Source organism: Heterodontus francisci, chromosome 1, assembly GCF_036365525.1.
Source record: "Heterodontus francisci isolate sHetFra1 chromosome 1, sHetFra1.hap1, whole genome shotgun sequence".
Lineage (NCBI taxonomy): Eukaryota > Metazoa > Chordata > Chondrichthyes > Heterodontiformes > Heterodontidae > Heterodontus > Heterodontus francisci.
This window is the reverse complement of record NC_090371.1, coordinates 280,091,530-280,111,935: the sequence shown is the minus strand read 5'-3', so window position 1 is coordinate 280,111,935 and position 20,406 is coordinate 280,091,530. Positions and strand designations below refer to the sequence as shown.

General features: G+C 44.1%; 1 protein-coding gene across 3 annotated transcripts in view; it reads left to right on the top strand.

Annotated features, from left to right (window-relative positions):
• LOC137360996 (netrin receptor UNC5C-like) overlaps window positions 1–20,406 on the top strand; it is a 347,807-nt gene that overhangs the window by 310,395 nt on the left and 17,006 nt on the right. For all 3 annotated transcript variants that reach the window (XM_068026123.1, XM_068026050.1, XM_068026077.1), the window contains 6 exons: window positions 1,797–1,988; window positions 2,721–3,074; window positions 5,404–5,491; window positions 13,245–13,413; window positions 18,448–18,681; window positions 20,213–20,362. In XM_068026123.1, the coding sequence (XP_067882224.1) occupies window positions 1,797–1,988; window positions 2,721–3,074; window positions 5,404–5,491; window positions 13,245–13,413; window positions 18,448–18,681; window positions 20,213–20,362 (1,187 nt within the window). The remainder of the gene's footprint in view (window positions 1–1,796; window positions 1,989–2,720; window positions 3,075–5,403; window positions 5,492–13,244; window positions 13,414–18,447; window positions 18,682–20,212; window positions 20,363–20,406) is intronic.

Sequence of the window (20,406 nt, the reverse complement as noted above, 5' to 3'; positions counted from 1 at the left end):
AAAGGCATTGACTCGTGCTGGAATACGGGTTCATGGGCTTTGAGGGCCATTTTTCCCTAGTCTAACCCCGGATCGTAAGTGTCGGCAGACTGTTCAATCTTGTTTGGGGGGCATTGCAGTTTTCAAACCACATCCACACAGACAGGGCTGGATTTTATGCACCCCCCACTGAGGTGAGATCGGAGACGGTGGAGGGTGGGGGCACGGAGTATCGCGACAGGTGGCGGAGGGATTTAGGAGCAAAATCAGGAAAAACTTCTTTGCACAAAAGGTGGTAGAAATTTGGAACTCTGTCCTCCAAAAGACTGCGGATGCTGGGAACAATTAAAGCTTTCAAGACTGAGTTCAGTGGATCTTTGTTCAGTTAGGGTATCATAGTGGACAAATGGAGTTGAGGTAGAGACTTAATGGAATGGCAGAGCAGGCTCGAAGGGTTGAATGGTTCACTCTGGTTCCTAATGTTTCCATGGCCCTAATTCTCATTGCTAAGGTCCATATTGCAGAAGTACCTTTTCTGAGTTGACATTTCTCCTGTGGAATGTCCCCAATGGAGGTTCATCTCTTCAGTATTTTAAAATGAATTGCTTAACGCTTGCAGACAAAGGAGTTTCATGCAGAAGTAATAACATTTTGTTAGCAATGTCAGGCAGCGAAAATTCAGTTTGTTTGTGCAGAGGGAGGGAGAAATTTAACCTGAAAGGTTTTTTTTGATTGGAATAGTGCTAAAGGGTTATGTTGTTATTTGGTAAAACTGTGGGGTAAGCTTTATGTAATTGGAATGTATATCAGGGATTGAGGTGCAGAGGCCAATGAGTCCAACTAGTCAATGCAAGGAAATCACCTAGGCCTGAATCAACTGCTCTGACTTAATCGCCTGAACTTGCTGTAGGTGCTGGTACCGCACAAATGAATAGAACGCACCTTGTGTGATATTGGTAACAAAATGTATCACAACTGTATCCTCTGTAACCTCTTCCAGCCCTCGACCCTACTTAGAGATCTCTGCGCTCCTCTAATTCTGGCCTCTTGCACATTCCTGATTTTAATTGATTCTCCATTGGAGGCCATTCCTTCAGTTGCCTAGGCCCCAGGCTCTGGAATTCCTTCCCTAAACCTCCCTGCCTCCCCCTCCTTTTAGATGCTCCTTAAAACCTACCTCTTTGACCAAGTCTTTTGGTCACTTGTCTTAATATCTCCTTATGAGGGTCAGTGTCAAAGTTTTTCTGATTACGCTCTTGTGAAGCACCTTGGGACACTTTACTACATTAAAGGCGCCATAGAAATGCAAGTTGTTGCAGTGTGACAATTCTTTGTCCGTGAGCATTAACCGATTTATTTTCAAATGGTGAAGGAGCTTTTTCCAATGGGGATATTCCACGTGAAATCTCAACCCAAATAAAGGTACATTTCTTTCATGGACAAAGCGCTGAATCACAGACATTGTTTTGAACTTTGCTCTGGGTCAATATGAGTTTTTAGTTCATTTCTCAACACACAGTGCTGACACCCAGAGTTCCTTTGTGAACAAAAAGTGACAGAGAGATCGCTTTTCTCTATGATTAATGACCATCATCAAAACGCACGGCATTAATTGAAAGTTTATGACAGTGAAAACCCTGTAGTTCTCCCATACTTTTTTTAATTCATTGAAGAGGGATTTCCATTACCACTTAAGGTAGTGGGAAAGGACAGGTTGTGTGTCAATCCTCTTGGGCATGTCTCACATGAGCTCAGTGTTACCTCGGGTTTAGATGTCCTACTGGGTTTCAACTTCCTCCATTCTCCTTCCTCTGTAGCCGCACCAGGATCGGACGACGTCACCCTCTATGTCGCCGTGGTGGTGGCTGTGATCGTGTGCCTCGCCATTTTGTTGGTCGTGGTGATGTTCGTCTATCGCAAGAACCACCGTGACTTCAGCTCCGATGTCAGAGACTCTGCAGCCCTGAATGGTGGGTTTCAGCCAGTGAGCATCAAGACATCCAGGCAAGGTTGGTGTGTTTGAGGCCTCTCTTTTTTTGGACCTAAAATGGTGCTGTGAGCTTTCCTTTTGTGATCCAATTTGAACGACTCAAGGCAAAGGATATGTTTTGGGGAACTGTAACATTTTCTATCTGTGAAGCTCATGCCACCATTACATACTATCAAGCACTGATAACAGTTTCTACAATGGTCAAAATCCAAGATTGAAAGAATGTCCACTACTACATCAAAGTGACATTTCCTCTCTCTTCCTCTCTCCCTCTCTCTTTCTCTCTCTTGACATTCTTAGCCAGTTCTGTGCTGAGCATTTACATTCATTTGTTGTCAGGCAAAACAGGTCCTTGAACCTCATAACCTCCCTCATAACCAAGAGGGAAATTTAGGAAAGCTCCTCCTTGCATCTTTAGCAATAATTGGGAGTAGGGGAGAGCTTTAGAGAGATGCTTTCTTTCACTCTGACAACCATGGGTTGGAGGGAAGGAGTGAGGAAAGTGAAGAGAGGACCTGATAGGTGTAGTGTTACGGGCTTGTAAATGCAATGACATGGACTGATACTGCAGTGATGGTAGACTGGTTTATACCTATAAGTCAGTGAGACACATGGAAGGGTATCATGATGGACAAATTGTGAGCTAAACCTGTCTTTATTCAAGATAAATGGATGGATATAACTTGGCTTTTAGTGTTGACGGTTGATGATACCTCATCACGCAATTACCCTCTGCCTTTCTTTCGTGCAGATAACTCCCATCTCCTCGCAGTTCAACCAGATCTCACAGCTGCTGCCGCTATGTACAGAGGCCCTATGTATGCCTTGCATGATATCTCAGACAAGATCCCAATGACTAACTCACCACTACTCGATCCCCTGCCCAACCTTAAAATTAAGGTGTACAACTCCTCCTGTGGCGTCACACCCCAGGCTGAGGCGGGGGACCTGGCATCAAAGCTCTCCCCACAGCTCACGGAGTCACTGCTTGACAACGAGGCCCAGAACGTCAAGAATCAAAGCCCTACCCAGCAGAAAGATCCATCATGCAGCGCTTTTGGGAGTTTCAACATCCTGGGAGGTCATCTCATTGTACCCAACTCAGGTAAGACTCTGCTGTACCTTTTATTATTAGTTCAACACTTATTTTAATTTTTATTATTGACAGAGGGGAAGGGATGTTGAAGTTGAAGCATGTTCTTAATTTGTTAAAGAAACTTGAATTTTTGGCAACATTTTCCAGGAAACAAACTGAAGTTTCATCCTGAATGCTCAAATTTCATTCACTTGGCAGCAGGTATCATATCACAGGGCAGTCTGTTTAACACTTGACCACACGTCCACCAATCAATTTAAGAATAGAAGACCGTCCAAAGGGGGGATACAAAGTCCATCAAGCCTGATCCATCCAGAGCCTGTTTATCTTTATTCCACTCTGAGAATTTCCTCAGTCACGGCCTCTCAACCATTCTGTGCCAAATTCAACCTCGTGGAGGAAGTAGATAGCTCAAGGATCTCCAGGCTAGGGCCTCATTGGCTGTAAAGCATTTAGGAGCATCCTGAGGATGTGAAAGGTGCTATGTAAATGTAGGGTCTTTCTCCTTTCTACATCTCCAAATTTGTAAATGCTCTTTGGAGTGGGGAGGAGGGGTTGCGGGATTTTTGTGGCCTTGAGGTGTCAATGTTGATGAAATCAAATACTTCTTCACTTCTGTGTACCCGTGATCACTATCTAACACAAATCAGTTGGGGCGAATGTCCTGTTTCTGTGCAAAATATTCTGTGTCATATTGAGCATTTCTGAGGCACTTGTAGCTCAACCAGGTGCAGGTTCCAGCTTTAGCTTTTTAACCCCAATTTCAGAAGCTTTGCCATGACAGAAGTACAGATCAATGCTTAAGAAGCCTGTGTTTATCTGATTATTATGGGCTGCCTGAGTCGTGGTGGGTGGCAGTGGAACAGGTCAATGATAGAATAAAAGATCGATGTCCTCAATGGATCAGCCTTTGAGAGGTAGAAGACTTTTCTCTGGAGTTCATTCACCAGGTAAATATTTCCACTTTCACACAATCCATCCCTCCTTGTCTTGCTTTCTGAGATTGCTAACTTAACCCCCATTTATTAGCAGTTTTATTTCATACGTTCCTAACTCACATGGAACTGGGTTGAGAATCATGGAGGATGTTTACAGTTTGAAGGCCCTTTCATCTCTGAGTCCCTGAGGCGAGAGGATGGTGCACTGACCCAAGGGACAGCTCAGTCCCTTGTACATTCGGGCCTGTGTGTCCAATCGCAAACTGGACTCACTGACACACTTGACAATTCAAGGCAAGTCCTTGGAAGATGCTATTCTATGGAGTTTGAACCTGTCAAGTTGACAAGGGCATTAGTTGGTTAAAAGAAATGTTAGCCACTTTGAACTGGTCAGGCAGCACCACTGTGTTTGCTTTTTTATTAATCTGTAATGCTAATCTTTTAAGTCTGCGGCCTGCTGTTCTTACGATTTGCAACCATGGTGTGCTTGCAAAGGTTTAAACTGTGTTTCTGTTGCTTGTCTTGAAACTGAACAGCTCCTTTCCTGTGACAGCTGTCTCCATCTCACACCTTCCATCCCTGACAGAATCTGAGGCAACAGCAGGTTGGAAATGAGTGATAAGGAAATTCAGAGGGGAAAACAAGGGAGGATGTGTGGAAAGCAGTAAAGCTCATATTCCAAAGTAGTATGGTAGATTAGTAAAAGAAAGAATTTGCATTTATATGGTGCCTCTCACAACCTCAAGGTGTCCCAAAGTGTTTTACAGCCAATGAAGTACTTTTGAAGTGTAGTCACTGTTGTAATGTAGCAATCACAGCAGCCAATTTGCACAGAGCAAGATCCCACAAACAACAATGTGATAATGACCAGATAAGCTGTTTTTCAGTGGTGTTAGTTGAGGGATAAATATTGGCCAGGACACTGGTGAGAACTCCTCTGCTCGTCTTCAAAATAGTGCCGGGGATCCTTCACTTCCACTTGAGAGGGCAGACAGGGCCTCGGTTTAAGGTCTTATCCAGAAGATTGCCTCCGACGTGCATACTTCCTCAATGCCTCCCTACTCATTGCCAGCTCTTTGTTCTTGTCTTTCAGTTTGTGCTCTACATGATCTAGATTTCCACAGTAAAGGTCCCTCCCAAAAAAACCAGGATAACTTTCAGCAGGACCTCCAAAACTATCGATCAAAATAAAACGTAGTGACATTCCGTTCTGCTCAGAATAAAAGTTTACTGTCTGGCAATTGCGATAATTCTCTGTTTAACCAGCTTTATTAAGTATGAAAAAGGCAGTGGGTTTTATGTGTCTTTTCTCTTTGCGAGATAAAGCTGCCAACTGTCAACTGTAGCTTGCCCTCCTTCTCACAACCCAGTGTTTAGATTGTATGTTCTGTCAATTCTAGGAGTAAGCTTATTGGTGCCAGCGGGAGCCATTCCCCCAGGAAGAGCTTATGAAATGTATGTAACAGTCCATCGGAAAGACAACATGAGGTAATGACATCTATTTTACTGAACAGCATTCTTTTAGAAAATACTCATGCATGTGCACGCCTGTGTATTCATGCCACATACCCAGTAAGAATTCTCTGTAAGAATACACATCTCTGCTGTATATAACTATCATTTACAATCATAGTTCCCCGTGCTGCTTGCATCAGATCATACAGGTTTATGGGATAACATTTGAAGACTCATATCCTTGACCCTCTGTATATATTCATGTATATATGGGTAGGGTAGAGTCCGGGAAGAGGCAGCGTTCACACACTGATTCAGAGAGGGATGGGACAGGCAGAGATCGGGCCAAGTGAGGGGAAACTCTGCTGCCTCATCTTCATCAGGGACTGAGAAACTCTTCAAAAAAACTTCCCGATTTTTTCTCACTTTCCTGATCCCTCTTCCCTCTCCTCCAATTTCCTTTCCTCTCCTCCCAGGTGAGGTTTTGTGTTTATCTTCTCTTTTCTGCTTCAATCTTTACTCTCCATGTTCGTCACTTTCCTTCTCACCTTCTGTCCATCTTCATGTTGCCTTCCCCTCCCCCTTCACCCCTCTTTTCCTTCCCTGACGCGGTTTGTGTGCTGTGTGGTGATGGAGCCTGGCATCCGAAGAGCCTGAGGGGAGTAGGCCCAAAGATATGTGGGGGATCAAGGGGCTTCATTTTAGAGCCTATAGTCTTCACCTCGGGCCTCTTTTCTCTAGAAGAGATAAGATTGCGAGGTAACCTTATGAGGTCTTTAAAATTTTGAAGTGTTTTGATAGGGTAGACGTAGAGATAATGTTTCCACTTTTGGGGAGACCAAAACCAAGAGCCATAAATATCAGATAGTCACTAATAAATCCAATGAAAAATTCAGAAGAAGCTTCTTTACCCAGAGAGTGGTGAGAATGTGGAACTCGTTACCACAGGGAGTGGTTGAAGCAAATAGTGTAGATGTATTTAAGGGGAAGCTGGATAGACAAATGAGGGAGAAAGGAATAGAAGGATATGCTGATAGGGTGAGATGAAGTGGGTGGGAGGAGGCCTGTGCGGAGCATAAACACCGGCATAGACCAGTTGGGCCGAAAGGCCTGTTTCTGTACTGTAAATTCTATGTAAAGTATCTGAGCTGTTGGAAGGATGAGAGAACAAAGGTCCCAAAAGACCAGTTTTGGAGCATTTATACATATACCCTCGGAATTTCCTCCCGATCTGATCACTGTAACTTTGTCAGATACACGTGAGGGTTTCCGTCGATCTTACACCAATGTTACTCGGGCCATTCGGGCAAACTCCCTGAAGACATTCCCGCTGATGACTTAAAACAATTGATGCTAAGTTTTACACTGTCATGTCATAGGATGTGGTACACAACAGGTAGCCCGCTTGATTGGCACTCCCTCCACCACCAGCGCACAGGGGCAGCAGTGTGTACCATCTACAAGATGCACTGCAGTGACTCGCTGAGGCTTTTTTGGCAGCACCTTCCAAACCCACGAGCTCCACGGGCAGCAGGAGCATGGAAACACCACGATATTCCCGTCCCTCTCCAAGTCATGTATCATCCCCATTTAGACATATAGCAGCCGTTTCTTCATCATTGCTGGATCAAAATCCTGGAATTGCAGCACAGTGGGAGCATCTTCAACACAGCAGTTCAAGAAGAAGACCTACCACCACCTCCTCAAGGAGCAACTAGGGATGGGCAATAAATTCTGGCATTGCCAGCGATGCCCACATCCCATGAATAATTTTTTTTAAAACTGAAGTCGACCTTCTTGTTCTGAGCCTTGTTGAAGAAAAATGATGGGAATTGTGCCCCAATTTCCTGATACACATTCCTAATATGAACTAGAAGAATCCATTCCGAAACATTGACCCGAATGTCTGCTTGTAGATGGCAAGAGAGTCATTTTAAAAGAGAAAACACAATAAACTGGGACTGTGAGAAACACCGGTTAATATCCACAATTTCCCTTTATAGTACTGAGACAGCCGTAGATCTTTCCCTTTAAGCTCACTCTGAGCACCTTCTCTTTCACACTGCACGTTGCTTGGCTGGCGTTTGTCATTAGGCTGAAACTATTTAGTTTAATGAGCGCAGGAGCAGCTGCAATTGAGATGTTGCAGATACACAGCTTCCCGCCTCACTGTAATGACAAGCTTAGGTTTGTAAGCAACACAACTGACACTTCCAACGCTGTTTTAAGAAACAACCTTTCGATTTTCTTATTTCGCATTCTCCCCACTGCTGCACACCCCCAACCACTACACTCATACGGGTGACTGTTACAAAGTGCTTTGACATTTACTCCTGTCTGTCTGCTGAGGCTAGATACTTGGTGCACCACTAATTGGCCACTGGTGGAACATTTTCTGCTCAGTAAATATGTGAAGTGATTTTTATTTATTTATTCTTTTATAATGAAGCCTCGAGTCTTTGCTGTAACAATGCACCTGCCTGTGACTGTAATTGAGATGGATAACATCAGAGATCTCTTGTTGGAGTAACTTGGAATGTCAGGAAAATGCCGCTCCTTGTTTATGAAGGACAGCTGTGATGTTTGGGAACTCGAGCTGCTTCTCTAAAAACAACTTACATTTATAGATAGTCTTTACATTGTAAAAATGTCCCAACATACATCACAGGAGCATTGTCAAAGAGAATTTGGCACCGAGCCACCTAAGGAGATATTAGGATAAATGACCAAAAGCCTGGTCAAAGAGGTAGGTTTTAAGGTGTGTCTTAAAATAGGAGAGAGACGGAAAGGTTTAGGGAGGGAATTCCAGAGTTTAGGTCCCAGGCAGCTGAAGGCATGGCCGCCAATGATGGAGTGATGAAAATCAGGATGCTCAAGAGACCAGAATTGGAGGAGAGCCGAGATCTTGGAGAGTCTAGGGCTTAAAGAGGTTGCAGAGAATGGGAAGGGGTGAGGCCAGGGAGGAAATTGAACAATAGGATAAGAATTTTGAATTCGAGAATTTTAAATTAAAGGTGATACTTTAAGCAAGTGTTACTTCTGTCGACAATAGATTTACAGTGAAAGTCGGAAGAGGTAGTAGCACTTCCGGTGTTGTTTCTGATCTGACAACACACAATATCATTGTTTTGAACCCTAATTTGCTCAATGGCAGTGTAAGTTGCCAGCCAGGACTCGAAGCAGGCTTGAAACTCATTTGACAGACAGAAATACCCCTTTCAAGTCTGCATTGCACAATACGAGGTCACACCGAGTCATGCATTCCTCACTTTGGCCTATTGTTAGCTTCGGTTGTGCCTCTGTGTTTGTGCTCACTTCTTTCTTTTGGCAGAGGTCATTTTATTTCCAATTTGCCACCTTGGTTATCTCTCTTGCTTTAATTCCATGCCAGTCGTGAACTTGTGGTGAGCGGTTTTTGAGCCTCTTCGCTACTTTCATAAATGGGATGGTAGCGACAAAACTAAAATGGTCGCCTGCTTCATTGTTTTGGCAAACACTTCCCTCCTGTCAAAGCTGCCCTCTGACGCAGGCGGGAGCATCATGAGCACGTGGAAATAGAGAGCAAGTGACCTCATTCAAACTCTCAGTGCCATGTTCCACTCGTAATATCTGACCATTGCCACTTCCTGTTCCTGCCCAATACATACATGTACAAGTCCTGCAGTATCCATTTCAAGCGTTATTTAAAGGGACCCTCAGCACCTCTTAGGTAAATCCTTTGGAGGCAGTAGCTTGTGGGCTTTCATGATCTTAAAGATTTGTTAACTTGTTCTGCCAGCATCAGCACCGCTGCATTGAATGAACTCCAGGTTCTGAATTGGAATTCACATTGCTCACTATTCCTCTGTGTTCTCTCTGTTCCCCACAAAAAAAACACTGCCAATTTCCTGCTGCAGCCCTTTAAGAACCTGCTGCAGTGCCTACAAGCTGCCGACAGGGAGTGAATTTTTTTCTGGCATTTTACCTCATGCAGACTGAAGAATCTCTCGACCACTCCTCCACGTAACCACCCTCCCTCCCGTTTACTGCTCAGAGACCAAAGATTGCCGCCGCAGTGTTGCGCAGATTTGCCAGAAAACACTTGGGTCATCGGCAATGTTCCCTCCAAACTACACAGGCCATGCTGTCGTGCAGCTACCCGAAAGCTCCCGTGCAGGATGCACACAAGTCAGCCCCTTTAATTTATCTCACGTGCATGGCTGGTAAAAGGAATTTAAAGGGGCTGCACCTTTAAATCGTCTGTGCACGCCAAAAGAATTAGAGGGCACGTTGGTCACTGATCAAATCTTGGAATCATGGGAACATAGAATGTCTACAGCACAGAAGGGGGTCCATTTGGCGCATCGAGTCTTTGCTGGCTCTCTGCAACAGCAATTCAGCTAGTCCCACAGCCTCACTTTTTCCTGTTGCCCTGCAAATTTTTTCCCTTCAGACGATTATTCAATTCTCTTTTAAAAGCCACGATTTAATCTGCCTCAACCTCACTCTCAGGCAGTGCATTCCAGATCCTAACCACTCGCTGTGGAAAAAACATTTTTCCTCATGTTGTCTTTGGTTCTTTTGCCGATCACTTTAATTCGGTGTCCTCTGGTTCCTGAGCCTTCTGCCAATGGGAACAGTTTCTCCCTATCTACTGTGTCCAGACCTCTCATGATTTTGAAATTCCAGTGTTGAGGTCCTGAACCCAGTGACTCAGCAGCACAGGTTTTCCAGTTAGGCATACGTTGTCAGCATCTTTTAAATTTGTAGTTTGCAGACCCCACCTGATTCATGTGCTCAGCTTCATTTACACAGTGTGGACAAATTTCCAGTCTATATTGGACTTGGCACCAAGTGTTACAGTGAGGGGGAACCACATAGAAGTAGTCTTTAAGGGCTACTTACAAAGAAAAACTCATATTTATACACCACTTGTCACAACCTAAGCAGATTTCAGAGCAGCTTACAGCCAATGAAGTATTTTTTAAAGAGTGGTTGCTGTTGTGATGTAGGAAACCCAGCAGCCAATTTGCACACAGCAAGCTCCCACAAACTTTAATGACTAGATAGTCCATTTTTAGTGAGGTTGTTTAAAGGATAAATTTTTGCCAGGATACCTCCCCTGCTCTTCAAATCATGCTGAGGCATCCTTTTATATCCAACCGAGAGGAGAGCCACAGCTTAATGTCCCATCCGAAAGATGGCACCTCTGACAGTGCAGCACTCCCTCAGTTCTGCACTGGAGTATCAGCCTAGATTTTTGTGCTTGAGTCTCTGAGGTGGGACTTGAACCCACAACCTTCTGACTCTGAGGTGACAATGCTACCCACTGAGCTATGGCTAACACATTCTTTTTCTCAGACCCTCTAAATAAAAAATTGAAAAAATATTTATTCACCTTCCTTTTAAAAGCTGTTGAGGGCTCTGTATTTCTGTACTGCCTCGGTAAATTTGCCCGGAAGTGTGATGACAAATCCCATTTGCACATATAAATGGGGGCTTCCACCAGACTCACAGTTTAGTTTTGGACAGAGTAGAGGGTAGAAAGCTGAAGGGCCGTGGAATTCTGCTTCCTGGCAGAGAATTCCATTGGGAAAGCTCCCTACCAGTGCAGAGCTGCCAATTCACCCCGGGTTCAATATCCCTTACTCAGTCATGTCTCAGCGTGTGTAGTCGAAAGTGGTTGGAACAGAGGCTTCATTTAATCATGCAAGAAAAAGCACGGTGGGGGGGGGGTACGAGGCATGAGGAACAAGAGGAGTTTCGATCTAGATAACCAAATACTCAGTGTTATATTATAAAACCCTGTGCGATTGTGTTTCTCAAAATACTATTTGTGGAACAAAAAGGGAGATTCACCTTATTTGGATGTGACTCAAAGAACCTAGGCATTACAGTACAGAAAACTACTCCAGAGATTAGCAGGGTTATAAAGCTGTATGTCTGACATTCATGTACTATAAAAATAAACTTGTACTGCATAAAAACATACATTCCACTGGCTCGACATAAATCCACTTGGCCTAATAAGCTATGGGAAGCTCAGTTGTGAGGATTCTTTTGTTGCCTTTTGAGAAAAGCACTATTACATTTGCCTGATCATATTAATTTATGAATGAAATAACATTAATTGCCAACAACAGTGTACAATAGGCTGGGGTTGGAGTCTCTATAATGCTCAGTATAGGGAGAGTCACTGCGGCCACAGTTTGGGGTGGATTTCAGTCTGAGTTGTTACGACCAGGTGAGAAAGAGGATTAGGGTTCCCTCTCAGCCTTCACCTTGTCTTACTGTAACAGGGTTTTTTTAAAAACACGCTGTTTTTAGTTCCCCCTTGATGAATCCTTGTTCACCGCTTTCCAATTATAAGGCAAAGAAATGAGCACAAACAGGCTTTCTTAGGTTTAAAGAAGAAAGATGAAGTTTTATTAAACTTAAACTTTAATTTGGTTGACGCCTACGGATACATGACCCGCCAACGCTAGTATGCATACGCGATACACACAAGCAAATAGAGACAGAAAAGAGCAGAAGAAATAAAATGGAAAAGTTTGAGGCAATATCTGAAGAGTTTTTGTTACGGGTCTACGAGCTCACTGTATAGTTCTTGATTGTAGGTAGGTCTTGCTTTTCGTTGGGGCCCAGTATTCTTCTTAAACCTTGTTCACTGGAGGAGACCTTTCTCTCTTGGGGTTCATGTATCTTCAGTCGGTTTCAGTTCTGTGAGAAAGAGATGGGAGCACGCAGGAGGTCTTCTTCAGTCCAGGAGCATTCTGCTTTCTGCCAGTTCAAACACTGTCTCTACAATTTAAAACTCCCCAAATTGGCCAGCAGGGTGGTCACGTGACTGACTGGTTTGACCAGCCCTGTTTTGTGTATTGTGTTGGAGCAGGGGATAGCTTCTTTGTTCCAAGCAGTGTATGTTAATATGTAAAGATGTCTTTCCAGCCAGGGGGCCTGGCATTTCCTTGTAACAGGCCTTCGCTTCTTCCCAGCAACAATTTGAAATTTAATGTCCATGTGACAAAATTACTATGCCTCATTCTTGGCAGGTGGGGGCCTGCAGGACTGAGTCCATTATTTGCCTGATTATGTCTATATGATACTGATATGAAACCATTTTCTGGTGCCCATTAAAATAGCACCGGTATCACACATTTGCATGGCAGCATTATTTTTTAATTGGGCGTTCTCCAGAATGACTCATGCTGACTGCTTGATTGTCATTCATGAGTGTAAAGACAAACGTGGCCCGATTTCTGTTCCATTGCACGAGAAACAGCTTAAAAAAAACTTTAAAATATTGCAAAAGCGAATGGAAATTGAGCTGATGCTTTGCTGTTACATAGTTCGTTCTGATTGTGAGGTTAAGCAACGCCTCAATTTTAAAAGTCTCATCCTTGCTTTCAAATCCTTCCATGGCCTTGTCCCTCCCTATCGGTGTGATCTCCTCCAGCCCTATAACATTCCGAGATCTCTACGCTCCTCTAATTCTGGCCTCTTGTGCATCCCCAATTTTACTTGCTTCACCATTGGTGGCCGTGCCTGGACACTAAGCCCTGGAATTCCCTCTCTAAGCCTCTCCATCTCTCCACTTTTCTCTCCTCCTTTAAGACACTCCTTAAAAGCTACCTCTTTAACCAAGCTTTTGGTCACCAGTCCTAATATCCCCTTATGTGGCACAGGTGTCAAATTTTGTCTTATGACGCTTCTCTGAAGCACCATTTGACGTTTTACTGTTTTAAGGGTGCAGTATAAAATACAAGTGGTTGTTATTGTTATTAACCTGTCTATTTCTTACCCCTAGGCCATCACTAGAAGGCAGTCAGACATTGTTGAGCCCAGTGGTGAGCTGTGGTCCTCCAGGTGCCTTGCTGACCAGGCCCGTGGTCCTTTCCATGCATCACTGCGCGGAACCCAATATGGAGAACTGGCTTATCCAGCTCAAGAGTCTGTCAGCGCAAGGAAACTGGGAGGTGAGAGAGATTATCAACATGGACATAACTAAATAAACTCTTTATTGGAGTGTTGGAAAATCCAGGTCAGAGAGATGCTGTTCAACACTCAGGGATTGAGTTTCTGCTCATTTCTGTTAGTTACACCAGCAGCTTCCAGGCAGAATCAAACAAACCAGTGCAAAAAGGAATTGGGGGATTTTTAAATGAAAATGAGGTGATTCCAAAAGCACTTAGGTTCAGGATTTGCATGAATTTTTTCTGCTGGTTCACGATTCGATTCGCCCAAATCAGGTTCCACGGACATGTTTGGAATTGCGAGACTCTTCCGATTGTACTCATTTCCTGAGGTGCACTGGCAGGCACATTTTAAAAGGTTTTTCATATTCATATTCGTTGTTAGAATCGAGAATGCGCTGCTTGATAGGGCAGTGGAAGCAGATTCAATAATAACTTTCAAAAGGGAATTGGAAAAATACTTGAAAGGAAAAATTTGCTTGGTGATGAGAAAAGATCAGGAAGAGTGATTAATTGGATAGCTCTTTCAAAGACCCAGTACAAGCATGATGGGGTGAATGGGCTCCTTCTGTGCCATATGATTCCAAAGGGAGATTAACATTATTGGTATGTGCTTCAACGCTTAAGAGACATTACAGTGCAGAAGGAGGCCATTCTGCCCATTGTGCCTGTGCTGGGTCTCTGAAAGAACTATCCAATTAGTCCCATTCCCATGTCCTTTTCCTGCACACTTACAATGTTGTTTCTCGTTAATATGTTTATTAACTTTTTATAAGTCATTCTGGTTCCACTTCTGTTCCTGCTGGAGCCACTCTGTCCTAACAACTCTAAATGTAAAAAGAAAACAATGTTTGTCCCTCTGTTTTGGTGGTAATATTAAATTGATGCCCTCTAGTTTCCAACTCACTAATGAGACTTTTCTTCTTTGCCTTATCGAACCCCTGTGCTATATCATTCCATGATTCTCTGAAAGTACTTCACATCCAATGAAGTACTTTTATTTTGAAGTGTAGCCATTGTTGTAATGCACATCTCCATGGTGTTGACATCCTTTCTAAAGCAAGGTAAAAATTGAGAAGGGGGATGTACTAAAAAAAAGGCTGGATATGCATAGGGTAGATAAGTCACCTGGTCCAAACAACTTGCAACCCAGGTTGCAAAAAGAAGTGGGGATGGAGATAATGGAAGGACTTGCCATAATTTTCCAATCTTCCCTGGATATGGGGGATGTGGCAGAGGACTGGAGAGTGGCCAATGTGACACCCTTATTCAATAATAAGTGTAAGGACAGTTCTAACAACTACAGACCAGTTAGTTTAACATCAGTGGTGGGTAAGGTTTTAGAAAAATAATTAAGGAAAAAATCAACAGACGCTTGGAGAGGCTGAAGTTAATTAAAGAGAGCTCACATGGATTTGTAAATGGCTTGACTAATCTAATAGAATTTTTTGATGAAGTAGCAGAGAAGGTTAGGGGAGAGAATGCATTAGATGTTGTTTATATGGACTTATAGAAAGCATTTGATAAGGTACCACACAAAAGACTGGTTAACAACATTGAGGCTCATGGAATAGGAGGGTCAGTGACCAGTTGGATAAAAAATTGGCTTAAGGACAGAAAACAGCAAGTTGTGATAAATGGTTGTTTTTCGGACTGGAAGATGGTAGACAGTGTTGTTCCCCAAGGATCAGTGCTAGGACCACTGCTTTTGTTGCTATATATAAATGACTCGGATGTTGGACTACAGAATAGAATCTCAAAATTTGCTGATTGCACCAAACTTGCCGGTATGGCAAACAGTGAGGATGATATGAATCATCTGCAACAGGACACAGATAGGCTAGCAGAATGGGCAGACAGGCGGCAGATGGAATTTAATACTGACAAGTGTGAGGTGATGCATTTTGGCATAAGGAATATGGAGAGCCAATATATACTTAATAGCACAATACTAATGAGTGTACAGGAACAGAGGATTGTGGGGGGCATGGGGTGCATGTGCATTGATCTTTGAAGGTGGCAAGACATATTGAGAAGTGATTAGCAAAGCATATGGGATCTTGGGCTTCATAAATAGAGGTTTTGAGTACAAAAAGCAGGGAAGTTATGCTGACCCTTTATAAAGCTGTGGTTAGGGCCCAACTGGAGTATTGTATCCAGTTCTGGTCACCACACATGAGGAAGGGTGTGAGGGTCATTGAGATGGTACAGAGGAGATTTACCAGAATAGTTATAAGGTTAGTTGTAAAAGTTGGGTTGTTTTCCTTAGAACAGAAGAGATTGAGGGAAGATTTAATAGCAGTGTACAAGATTATAACACGTTTAGATAAGTTAGACAAGGAAAAACTGTTCTCATTAACAAATGGTACAAGGTCTAGGGGACACAGATTGAAGGTTTTGGCAAGAGATGCAGGGGGAATATGAGGACGAACTTTTTTACGCAGCGAGTGGTAATGACCTGGAACTCGCTTCCCACAAGGATGGTATAAGCGGAGACAATCAATGACTTCAAAAGGAAATTGAATAGCCACTTGAAGGAAATGAACTTGCAGAACTGTGGGGATCAAGCAGGGGTGTGGGACTGACTGGATAGCTCTGTGGAGAGCTGGTATGGACTTGATGGGCCAAATGGCTTCCTTCTGTGCAATAAATTACTCTATGACTCTAAAGTGGCCAGAACGCTATGTGTACACAACCAGAGAGGCTCCATGCCTGGTGAGCTGTCAAACCCGTCCTGATAGTATGGGGACAAGTAGAAGGGATGTGGGGAGGATGGCGGGGAGGGGGGTTGGAGAAGTGGGGGTGGGCAATGGGGTTTGAACAGTCAAGAGAGATTGGGAAGAAAGCAGGGAGTGCCCTCCCATTGGGGGTGAGGTGGGGGGAGGGGAAATCAAAGCAAGTTGACTTTCAGCTGGGGAGTGGTGTTTGCCGCATGAGAAATCTAAAAAGGGGGAGAGGAAATCATTTGAAAACAAAAGTGGGAGGGATATGACACGCACACTGCCAAAAATAACAGTGACGTTAAAAATAAACTTTGTAAAGAAAGAAAAATATTCACAAAACAATTAAAAATGATGAGTGTGGTTGCAAGAGACATTGGAGTGGGAATTATTCATTAGCAGTTTTAAGAGTGTTATTCTTGGATTTTGCTAACTTTTGAAGTAAAATTTGCTTAAGCATGGTTAGTTTTGGCAGTCTCCTGCTTTTATATTATTTTGGTTATATTTCTCACAGTTGTTCTGATTTAGTTAGGATACATGCAGTCAGCCCAGTGCTGCATTTAAATCTCCTGACGTCTCAAATTGAGATGATTGAAGATATATTGGAGCTGATTTCTCCAATGACGCTCCTGATGCCAAAGTAGGCCCAAATCCAGGGACAGCGAGCCCAGTTTGAAGGCCGAGACCCAACTTAAATCTTCCCTTACTATGCCACAGTGATTGTTTTAAAGGGATACAACAGATTAATATCCTTCAAGAGTTTGTCTTCATGGATTCACACGAATTCTGCGCTCCTCCATTCTGGCCTCTTGCACATTCCCCATTTTAATCGCGGCCATGCCTTCAGCTGCCTGGACCCCAAGCTCTGGATTTCCCTCCCTCAACATTTTCACCTCTTTCTCTCTCCTCCTTTAAGACGCTCCTTAAAACCGACCTCTTTGACCCAGCTTTCGACTATCTGTCCTAATATCTCCTTACATGGCTCGGTTTCAAATTTTGTTTGCTCACATTCTGATGAAGCAACTTGGGATGTTTTACTACATTAAAGATGCTTTATAAATGCAAGTTGTTATTGACTGTTCAACATAAATAATATTTAAATCACCATGGCAAATATGGCAGATAATTTATGAATGAATGCATAAATTATTATTTGAAAGAAAAATAAGCACACCATCTTTTGGGCAAACAATTAAGAATAATGCTACGATTGAGTTAATTGACTGCAAAGCAATTTTGAGGTCTCTAGGGACACCAAAGTCACTATATAAATGCAATTATTTCTGTTTCTTTCTTTCCATCTCTATGACATGTATAAACTGACATCTGCATGGTCTTCCTGTCTTCAAGATCTTACTGCATGTTGTCACGTTTTTGTCCCATTTATCAGGTGGAATTTAATGGGCCCCGGGAGATGGTCAAGAGATAGGAGGGCCCATAGAATTGTGATGGAAGGCAGGGGGTGGAGAGCCCGTCACCTTCCTGTTACACTGCAATAAAGCCAGGGGCAAGAAAGGCCAAAGACAGCCTTCTCACCCACAGGCCAATTGAGGCCCTTAAGTGGCCAATCACTAGCCACTTAAGAGCCCGTTCCCAACGCCGCTGAAATTCAACCAGCAGCAGAGTGCGGGGTGGTCTCCACCACGTGGGGAGGTCACCCAGTAAAACAAGGCAGCCTTCCGATTGGCTGGGAAAGGGGTCCTCCTCCATGGGCAATCTGTGACACACGGAGGGTCCCCGGCAGCAAAGTCTGCCCCCTCTGTTAACACACACCCTCAATGCCCACCCTCCACCACCACCCCCCCCCCCCGTCCCCTCTCATGGGAGCCTGTCGGACTGGTGTAATACTGGCAGTGGCCACTGCTCCCGGTGCATTGCTGATACTACTGAGCTGCCAGCCCTCTGATTGCCTGGCTGGTCTGAGAGGCAGGAACCTGTCTTTAAAGGGACGGAGGACCCCAATGCCCGGCAGTTAATTGACTGAGCACCACTGAATTGCGCCCAGTGGGGGAGGGGAGGGGGCTCCAAATGCCAAGGTGGGGTTGCCCTCGCCTTTTCAGCCTGGCACCGGGATCCCCATCGGCTTGACTAAATTCAGCCCATAGTGTCACTTTTTTCAATCATAAATATCTACACTGGCATTTGTAGCGGGGACTGTACATTTAAACATTTACATTCTTTAGATTGGATTTGTTTAAACCTAAAGGGAGGTTCATGCGCTGAAGGAAGGTTAAAGGGCACGCTTACGAGGGCAGACCACGAGAAAGAATCTGTGTTGTTAAATTCTGTGTGTATTTTTTATTCTCTTCCTCCATAGGATGTGGTGGTTCTTGGGTCAGAAACACTCACCACCCCCTGTTACATGCAGCTAGACTCCCAAGCTTGCCACATGGTGACCGAGCATCTCGGCACCTACTGCTTAGTGGGACAATCCATCAACAAGTCGGCCACCAGGCGACTGAAGCTAGCCATATTTGCACCGGCAGTCTGCACTTCACTCGAATATAGCATCCGCGTCTACTGCTTGGATGATACGCAGGACACTCTAAAGGTACAGAGTAGTCTGACATGGGGAAGAAAAGAAAGATCTTACATTTATATAGCACCCTTCACAACCACAGGGCACTCAAAGTGCTTAACAGCCGATAAAATACTTTTTGAAATGCAGTCACTGTTGTAATATAGAAAACACGGAAGCTGATTTGCGCACAGCAAGCTCCCACAAGCAGCAATGTGATAATGACCAGATAATCTGCTTTTGCATATTGGATGAGCGATAAATGTTAGCCGGGACACTGGGGATAACGCCCTTGCTCTTCTTCAAAATAGTGCCATGGGATCTCAAACCGAGGCCCTCTCAGGTGTATCTAATGTCTCATTCGCAAGAAGGCATCTCTGACAGTGCAGTACTCCCTCAGTGCTGCAGTGGGAGTATCAGCCTGGATCTTGCACTCAAGTTTTGGACGGGGATCTTGAAGACTTTCGGGAAGGATTGGGGTTGGGACTCTGTTCCTTCAGAAATTTCTTGATTTTTGGCAAAATTATTGCATTTCCCATCATTTCAGACAGGGCACTGCATTTCCTTTTTAAACAAAGGACCATTTGCTTCATTTAATTGAAAACTCCTCCCCTTCCCTTCTTGAGGTTAGGAAAATCTGGGCCATTGTGCTAAGTAGCATTCGCGCCACACAAGTGCCAGGCAATGCCTAACTCAAACAAGAGAGAATTTAACCATTTCCCCTTGACATTCAGTGGCATTACAATCACTGAAACCCCCATTATAAACATCCTGGGGGTTACCATTGACCAGAAACTGAACTGGAGTAGCCATATAAATACCATGGCTACAACAGCAGGTCAGAGTCTAGGAATCCTACAGCAAGTAACTCACCTCCTGACTTCCCAAAGCCTGTCCACCATCTACAAGGCACAAGTCAGGAGTGTGATGGAATACTCTCCACTTGCCTGGATGGGTGCAGCTCCAACAACACTCAAGAAGCTCGACACCATCCAGGACAAAGCAGCCCGCTTGATTGGCACACCATCCACAAACATTCACTCCCTCCACCACTGACGCACAGTAGCAGTAGTGTCTACCAGCTACAAGATGCACTGCAGCAACGAACCAAGACTCCTTAGACAGCGCCTTCCAAACCCGCAACCTCTGCCACCTAGAAGGACAAGGGCAGCAGTCGCACGGGAATACCACCACCTGGAAGTTCCCCTCCAAGCCACACACCATCCTGTCTTGGAACTATATCTCCATTCCTTCACTGTCACTGGGTCAAACTCCCTTCCTAACAGCACTGTGGATGTACCTACCCCCCATGGACTGCAACGGTTCAAGAAGGCGGTGCACCACCACCTGCTCAAGGGCAATTCGGAATGGACAATAAATGCTGTCCTAGTCAGCGATGCTCACATCCCATGAATGAATTTTTTAAAAATGCTTGCTTAATTATGGTGAAATGTAGGCATGTATCTCTATTCTTGATTCTAATTAGACCAGCATTGCTGTTCACTATGAAGCAAGCCATTGTTTGTATGCCTTGTGTTCAGTCAATCCTGACCTATGTTCACAGGAAGTAATTCAGCTGGAGAGGCAGCTCGGAGGACAGCTAGTGGAAGAACCAAAGACCCTTCTATTCAAGGACAGTACTCATAACCTGCGTTTGTCTGTCCATGATATCCCCCACTCTCTCTGGAGAAGCAAGCTGCTCACGAAGTACCAGGTAGGAATTTCACTGAGCTTAGTGGATTGCTTTCTGCAGTGACC